Source organism: Vitis riparia, chromosome 14 (genome assembly GCF_004353265.1).
Source record: "Vitis riparia cultivar Riparia Gloire de Montpellier isolate 1030 chromosome 14, EGFV_Vit.rip_1.0, whole genome shotgun sequence".
Lineage (NCBI taxonomy): Eukaryota > Viridiplantae > Streptophyta > Magnoliopsida > Vitales > Vitaceae > Vitis > Vitis riparia.
In genome coordinates this window covers 7108156-7117016 of record NC_048444.1, presented here as the reverse complement: position 1 = coordinate 7117016, position 8861 = coordinate 7108156, and the positions used below count along the sequence as shown (strand labels likewise).

General features: G+C 33.6%; 1 protein-coding gene across 1 annotated transcript; it reads right to left on the bottom strand.

The window, feature by feature from the left end:
* Positions 1-2562: 2562 nt before the first annotated feature.
* On the bottom strand, positions 2563-3726 carry LOC117931146 (myb-related protein 340-like). Its single transcript, XM_034852049.1, has 3 exons — positions 3523-3726; positions 3286-3415; positions 2563-3166 (listed from the first exon to the last, which is right to left on the bottom strand). The coding sequence occupies exons 1-3, from the start codon at positions 3662-3664 to the stop codon at positions 2701-2703; spliced, it is 738 nt and encodes a 245-aa protein (XP_034707940.1). The 5' UTR covers positions 3665-3726; the 3' UTR covers positions 2563-2700.
* Positions 3727-8861: the final 5135 nt, after the last annotated feature.

Genomic DNA, 8861 nt, shown 5'->3' with positions numbered 1-8861 from the left:
TTATATCAAGAGGGCTTTTTTGGTTAATCTTTCTTTTATCCTAAGGGGTGTTTGTTTTTTTACTTAATTTTAAATAAAACTTAAAACTAAAAATTAGTTCATAGTTTTAAGTATTAAATTGTTTGTTTCTAAATATTTTATCTTAATTAAGAATTAAATTTTTTTTAAAAACCAATAAATTACTTTTAACATTTAAAAAAAAAACTTAATATTTTGATTTTTTTTTTCTATTTAATTATTATTTTTAAATAAGTAATAAGTTAACCCTTTAAAAATTATGATTTTAATTTCAATTTCAATTTCAATTTTCAATAACAAAAAACATAACGTTTTTCACAAACAAGGTCTTTTTATGGTTAAAAGGACAAATTTAAATTTTTCGTTTTCGAGGAAAAATGTTTCTTATCCTCAAATATTGCTAAGAATGGTGTTTTTTTTTTTTTTTTTTCTAAACTATTGCTTTTAATATTTAAAAAATTCTCTCAAATAGATTTTAAAATAAAATATATTACTTTAAGTATAAAAATATTTTATAATCATGGTATGGTTAATAATAGTTCAATATATGATATTCTTATAATTTAGGGTTTTTTGTCAAAATATTTCAAATTAAAAGTTTTTTCTAAATTTTTTCAAACACTTAATTTTTTTAAAAAAAAACATTTTTTAGATTAAAAATATTTTATAAAATCACTATCAAACGAATTCTAATTCTATTTTTTTCTTATTCTTAAAAAAAAAAAAAAAAAGTATTAACAAGATTCTATTTTATATTTTTATTTTTTATTTTATGACAACATACTAGTATTTTGATTTTTTACTTTATTAATTTTCTAATTTAAATAACTTTTTTTTTCTCTTTCTTTCTTTCTTTCTCTCTATCTATGGATCGCTAACTGCAACTACAGAGCTATGATTAAATCTCTTCATTCAAAAGTATATACATATAAAAATTAATAACATGATGAGTGGAAGGAGCAAGCACGAAAGAGAGGAAACATGTGACATGATTAGATGCCGGGCAATGAATATGTTTGGCCATAGGCAGTCACAAATCTTCTCATTCGAAAAATCTTTTTAAGTGGAAAACGGCTAAATGCAAATTAAAGACCACTTAGACTATGATTCATCTTAAAGTAGTAGAATGATTCAACTTGATTTGGAGAGATGAAACGTATGCCCATAGCTAAGCTAGCTGTCATTTCTTAAAGTGACAACTACCTGCCACGCTACTGCGCTCCATTCGCAAATTATCCAGCATCCTATGTTTTATATTCTTCCTGAACTATGCTTGCATATTGTATTAGCCTTTTGCGGCCCAACCATGTCTGCCCAATTACAACTCCAGTTGATTGAGGATTCTTATTTTTAGGTAATTTTTTTCCTAATTAAAGACATTATATTAACTATTTCACTGTTATATTCCACACCCAAGGCATCTCCTCTAACACTTATGATCAACATCTTAAGGTTAGGGTTTGTTGTTGTATGGTTTTCATAGTTGGGTTTTTATATTCATTAAAAAATTTAGGAAAAATAAATAAATTATTTAGATATTTATATTTTTCCAATTTTTTTATTTTTATTTTATGACATCCAAATGTCTAAAAATATTTTTTATTTCTCATAATATTTGTCAAGAACCCAAGAAAAAATTGTGTAATTTAAATATGGAGAAAAAAAAAACAAAAAACCTGAGAAAGCCAAGGAGTTGTCGGAGGGGGTAAACCTAGTCACTATACATGTGTCAACATGTGAACTGATTTGTACGTACAATGTTAAAAAATGGACTGAACACCGGCTCCCGAGGATCACCGTGGGTCAACATGAAAAGAATTGGCAAAAACGTGTCGGATGGTGATTGGGAGAAATTAATAGTGCCAGGTGAGGCAGACAATAATTGGGCAACGACCGTACAAAAATCTGCGTCATATGCGACACGCGTCGGGACAAGACAGGAGGAGAAGCGTGGGCGGTGGATGCGCCTGTCCGAGGCGTGCTGGGCACTGAGAGAAGGGTACTCTGGATACTGTGCAATTATGAGACTGCCTGTAAATGATAGATTTACCTGTTTGCCCATTGGTCCATTGACTCCCCCTTATTTGTACCAAATGGTGTAAAAGGTGCGATCGGCACTTTGAACGGTAAACTTCTATTATTATCAAAATATTTAAAATATTCTATATATTTAATTGTTCCTCAAAATATTTTAATTCAAACAAATATTTCCTATTAAAAATTTATTAAACATACTTTTAAAATTTACAAGTGATTTTTTAATTTTGAAAACAGAAAAATTGTTTTCAAATATGTGGAATCTAGGTCCATGGTGCATAGATACAAAAATGATTTGATATGAATAGGTGGCCCCTTTAATGGAGCAACGTCACTTCTAGTCGTCTGTCGAGGTTTGGAGCCTGGACCCAATTATTCTATTCCAAAAAGAGTGCATGCATGTCTTGTAATAATTTTGGAAAAGGGGGAAAAATATCTTAGTTCAAATGTATCAGCAATGCCAAGCATACATTCAATTTCAATATTAATTCTGTCACTCTCCGACCCTAAATTATGATCTTATTATTCATCCAAAGCCTAGAGTCCAAAATAAGATGATTTATACGAATACTTGCAAACCAATGGTCTAACATATAGTTGTCGACTTCTTTAATAAGTTAGAACTAAATAATTTAGCTGAAATGCTTAGAAAATGTAGCCTCCAATGTAATAGTTTTGTGATGAGTTCCCTCCGCCAGAAATAGTGTGATCTCTAGTGTCGTCCAGGTTCCACAAGCCACCCCACAGGCCTTGATCCTCTCCCTGCAGATGATCTTGATACGTCACAGGCAAGCACTGATCTTCCAGTATAGTGGGGTACATGGAGGCCACCTGTTGCCTTGTTTGATGATCGTCAATCTCTTGATACATCACAGGCAAGCATTGGTCCTCCATGGAAATCGCCTCTTGCTTCCCTTGTGCTTCACCCATTTTTCCATTCTCCAATTTGATCTCATGATCTTCCTGTTGCTGCTGCTGCTGCAGTTTTGGTTCTAGATGTTGTTGAGCTTTTGGCTTTTGTTGTTTTTGGTTTTTCTTGAAGTGGGTTCTCCAGTAGTTTTTTATTTCGTTGTCCGTTCTCCCTGGTAAGTATCTGGCAATGGTGGACCATCTGTTCTTGCACATAGGAAATTAAGAATAAGAAAAACAATTCAATAGTGGCCTCCTACACACGTATATTTATAAACAATTCAGAGGAAAGAGAGATTAGTGTAGAGAATATTTCATTACTTGTTACCCCAAATGGCATGCAGTTCTATGATGATGCCCTCTTCCATTGTGGTTATATGGCCTCTCTTAAGACCAGGCCTCAGGTAATTCACCCACCTTAACCTACAGCTCTTGCCACTCCTATTCAACCCTGTCAACACCACCAAACAGCAACCAAGACTAATCAATTATCGTCCAAAGAAAACTAAAAATATATAGCTGCCCTACATATCTTAAAAGGGTAGTCATATTTATTACCTGAACATCTAGCAACAGAGCTCCATCTTCCCTCGCCATGGGAGCTGACATATTCAGAAAGAAGCTTGTCCTCTTCAGGAGTCCAGGGCCCTTTCCTCCAACCTTGCACTGGAACTGATCCCCAACCCATCAATCCTACCATTATTATTTCACTTTCAAACTTATGCTGTCTCCAAATTCTGTGACACAAATTGCACAACGGCTTCTCTTATATACCCCCTCAGTCTGTCACTTCAATGTTTATATCACACCCTTGGTGATGATTTCATTAGCACTAAAATCTTTAAATACAATTCCACGCCTGTTCCTTCTCTTGAATCAATCCCAACATCCAGTAGTTTTAACCCAAGTGTTCTCACAGCGCTCGTCAGCTCATCGTATTCAGCCAACCAGAATGGAACAAGCAATCAGTCTACCAAGTCCATTGGATTGTACGGCATCTAGTTATGATCACGGCATATATTATCAAGGCCACTATGGAGACATTACAATTCCGTAACAAAGGCCACATTGTCAATCATAAGACCAGAGAAAGCATAATCTTGAGTCAGCCAAAACGGTAGTGGGTTGTTGATGTTTCCTTGAAAATGGCTTCCACCCCAATGCTTGTGAGACATTTGTTGATCTGCATAATCTTTAATAGCATGCTTTAGTGTTTGTTTATTTACTTAATTAGCATTAAGAAGGTTCTGGGATGCCATTTTGGGTAATGGGGTATTTGAATATATAAGAAAGGCGTCCACATCGATGACTCACCTCGCCTACACGTGGTCCTCGTTGTCCTCGTTGCGCGTCACGTGGCCCTCACAGTATATAATTAGCATATTCAGCTTAATAGGGCATGCTTGATTTATTGGCTAAGCTCGTTTGTTTAAGCTCAAAATGCCTATATGTAGGCACTGGTGGCCTGCATAAACCATTCATTAATATAAATTAAGGTATCAATATTCAGGGGAAGTTCAAGATCTTGTAATGTTACAGGATCACAGTGAGAATTGCTTCATCCGCAATACTTTTTGGGTATTCTCCTTTTGGAGTTCCCCTACAAATTGGACTGTTTAGGAGGAACTAAAAGTGTGCCAAGCATATGCCTTGTTTCTGGTCGTCCTCTAATGCCTAGATCAATGGCCTCAAATCTAAGCTTTTCTGAGACATTTAGAGCCACCCATGTGTATAGATAGGTACAAAAGAAAGGGGGAAAGAGGATCTCCATGGGAAACATGTAATCACTCTATGTGTCTTTGAATAGAAAATTGAAGATATTTTGTGCCGCGAACCTTCTAGATGGATCTAGTACTTATAATAAAATCATGGACCCCATATGGATTAATTATGGATTAGTTGTGGAATTAGTGAGTAACACACGCCTCTCTACCGAAGTTTCTAGCATCCTCATAAACAGAGCTTTTTGGTTAGTAAGAAACCAAGATTATCAGGGACTTAATAAAATAAAGCTTCTTCTTCAATAAACTTGACGTTAGCATACAATAAAAAGCATGAGATTGAAAATTTTCCTTTTTCATATTTTGCTTCATTCAAAAGGAATTCGATTCAGTGTTGCATTACCAACAACTTGACCTGAGTCATAGAAGATTCCTACCAGCATCACCTTCATAGAAGGGGAAGAAGCCTGTCGCTTTGTCATTAGTAAATGCTTTAGTTCCCCAAAGAGAAGGAAAATAGTTATTTTGTCAGTGTTTTGGGTGGCCATTTTTGGTGAAATATGCTTGTTGTCCATGTCTCCTTTACAGCAGTTTAGAGAAGTTACTCAGAATACATGTTATATCCATAACAACTAAGTAACTACCAGCATTTATATCCTTCTTTTCTAGAAATCAATTTGTTTTTCATTGAAACAAACAATGTTTGATGAGAAAGCTTCCTTGCTTCTTCCTGAAGTTGTACTAGGAATTTACTTGTTCAGAATGATGCAGTAGCACAAAACAAACTAATGAAAGATCGATGCTCATTACTCAAATATAGCATAATACTTGTAACATACTGAACCATCTTTAGGACCCCTTGACGCGCTGTTACATTTTCTTTTATTCATTTTTTGCTCTTGGCATCTGAATGTCACGCAAACGAAATTCCTTTCAACATATTAGGTTAATTTACATAGATGTTGCTCCTAAGGGAAGTATGATTACTCAATGAATGAACCCTAAAATGGTTGAGCTCCACTGTTGATGCACAAATTCTAATGTCCGGGTCTGTCGTTGGTTCAATCCAACAATGTTGGTTGGTGAGTGGAAGATTCGCCTGCTGCCCTCTGATGCTTGCACTAAGGAGTAATCGAGGAATTAGGTTAGAACCGATTCACAAGAAAACTAACAGGAAGCGATTGGCTTAAGGCTCAAGCTATGAGGTAGAGTCAAGAGAGGTTAATGGATGGTGTGAGTTGAGACGTGTGGGAACAAACTTGTCTGTTTTGAGGGCTAAGGTTTGCTTGTATAATGTTAGCTTATAGGCTTGTGGGATGGTCAACCATCTCCTCGAGAAGGGGTGAACTATTGGACAAGCATGAGGCGTCGTGTCAAGTTTGTTAATTATTGGTTAGTTAGATCTATGTTAGGCGGTGCTCAATAGATCATTGAGGGAATGTCTAATGTCTACTATTTATAGGGCACATCCCTAACACGAAATTGACATTGCGTATGAGTCACAAGTGCAAGTCACCAGACCGAACAGACAAGGTAGGGTTTGAGTGTTGTAGCATGGGGTGCTCTTATTTGTTGTGTTAGTAGAAACTTTAATACAAAAATACAAAGATAAATGAATTACAAAGAGATATAAGGTTTTAATATAGTTTGACCAACAGTATCTATCCAAGGAATGAGAAAAAATCATTTTGCTATACTATAGAGAATATTATAAAAGACAAAATCAAATATAACTATTGGGTTTTCGAAACATCTTATATTTCTCCACTTCTTATATTCATACCCTGAACTACAAGTTCCCTCGCTCCATTGGGTGTGTCCTATTCTTCCTCACATGTTTATCAACTTCATATAGTTTTTGCAAGTCCATCTTCATGTGATAATTTAAAAAGAACTTAAAATATTTATAGAGATATTCGTAATAAATTTCCTTATTTTAAAAGAAAATCTAATATTACAATGATATATGAATACAAGAAATATTTTATATAATATTCTTTACAAATACGAATCTTAACTATTTAGAAATTAAGAACACTTTCCAACAATGTGATGACATTTTTTGGGAGTGTGTTTTTGAAGCATAATCGGACACGATGATCAACGTAATTTAACATAATTAAAAAATACCTTAGCTTAGACAATCTTGAACATAATTTTTTATGGAAAATGAAAATTCAAGTATCTTAAGGGGGCAGAGAAGTGAAGTGAATTGCTACCTTCAAGCATCATTTTATGAATTTTTGATACTTCAAACCCTCCTAAACTTTGAAGTCATCTTTTAAGACTTGAACCAACTTTTAAATGAAATAAGTTAAATATATATATACCCTTTTGCCCCCTTAAGATACTTGAATTTTCATTTTCCATAAAAAATTATGTTCAAGATTGTCTAAGCTAAGGTATTTTTTTTCCTCATTAATTGCACATTTACCAAAATTACATGTAGAGGACTAACAAATACCCTAACTAAATTCTTGATTTTGATCTTCAAGTTTTCTTACTAAAAATCTTTTCCTTGAACTGTACTTTTGCTTCTCTAGAAATGTGAAGATCTCTTGAACTTAGCATATGGAATAATGTAATCATAATTTCACGCTACTATAATAAATTATGATGAATGTCAAGTTTATATTTTTTCAAATCAATGTATGATATAATATATTCTTAATTTTATCTGAATTAAATGTTTGATCGACTAAGATAGAATATGAAATACATATTTTAAAATATGATTTCATAATTAAAATATTTAAAATTTATAATTAAAAATATTATATCATATATATATTGTATTACATAATACGATATTATTATATGTTGTATTATACACATTTTTTAATTTCTTTTTTAACAAAAAAATTAAATTTTTGTAATCAATTTTTTATGCAAAATTAGTAAATATAAAACATAAAATAAAAAATAAAAAAATTGAAAGAAAAGGAAGAGAATAGACCAAACAGGGCCTATGTGTAGCAGGAAAATCGAACGTGCATGAGTCATTTTCCATTGAGATTTATGCAATACAAAAACTTTTCGTCTCTTAATGCATGGAATAGACCAAGGAGAGGCAGGCATTCTGATTTCAACGAAGGCCGCTGTTTAGGTCCAGCCATTCAAGGGATAAAATATCTGGTCCACTTCAGCAAAAAGAAAACGGTTGAATCAGCGGGCCACCTGGATCCCAATTCATCATCGTCAGTCTTTTTGAGTTTTTTTAATGTCCCTGTCACCAAAATTTTCAGATCCCACTCCTCTTTCCGTCTCCTAGAAAGTTTCGGCAGATCCACTTCACCAGATCCTTGACTCAATCGGCCGCTTATGTCGTAAGATAACACTGATTTCTCAAATCTTCTTCAGATCCTTTACTCTGAATGCACCGTATGCTTGATCATTATTTTAATGCTTTTAGTGTTGCCTTTTCTTTGCTTTTGGATTGCCCTGATTTTGATCTGTCGGTAACAGTCTTTTTTTATTATTACCTTTTTTTTTTTTTGTCAGCCATTGTATTGTTTTTTTCTACTCAAGATTTCAGATTTGTGGCTATTAGATCTTAGCATGAATAAGACTACCTTATTGTGCTTTTTCAACATGAATTTCTCTTCTTAAGTCTGAAAATGAGGGATCTATTGGGTTAAAAGTTATGGGTCTATGTTGGAAGTTGAAGTTGAGAGCTATGTCTGCCAAATTATTGAGGAAGTTCCTGCTTACATTAGTATGAGTTTGTGGCTATCAGATTTTAGTTACCAGTATGACATAAAATTGATGGTTGGTTTAATGGAGTCTTGTGAAATTGTTTAAGAAGTTTGTGCTTACATAAGTATGAGGTTGTAGCTGTTAAATTTTAACTATCTTGATGGGGGTATAGTCCTATCTTGTGCAAAGGCAATGAACTGGTTTACTGGCTAGAAGTTTGTGCTTATGTAAAGCCAGAATTCTAGTTTAGGTGGGAAATCATTCTTATATGCTCTGCTTGCTTCCTTTCCACAATAGTTCTATCTTCTTTTACCATGCAGTTTGTCACATGAAAATAAAAAGACCTATTAAATTTCATTTGCCTTTAAATTTTCTTTCCTCACATTAGTTTTTCAGGAAGAATTTCCAGTGGGACAGGGCATGTGCATCTTTTATACAAAAGTCATGAAATTGAGAAAGAAAAAAGGGGTGAAGGGTAAT

Coding starts and splice junctions, on each gene's coding strand:
- LOC117931146 (XM_034852049.1), bottom strand. CDS start 3,664: ATGGTAGGATTGATGGGTTGGGGATCAGTTCCAGTGCAAGGTTGGAGG. Junction 3,416..3,522: donor CTCTGTTGCTAGATGTTCAG/GTAATAAATATG, acceptor TGGTGTTGACAG/GGTTGAATAGGAGTGGCAAG. Junction 3,167..3,285: donor CATGCCATTTGGGGTAACAA/GTAATGAAATAT, acceptor GTGCAAGAACAG/ATGGTCCACCATTGCCAGAT.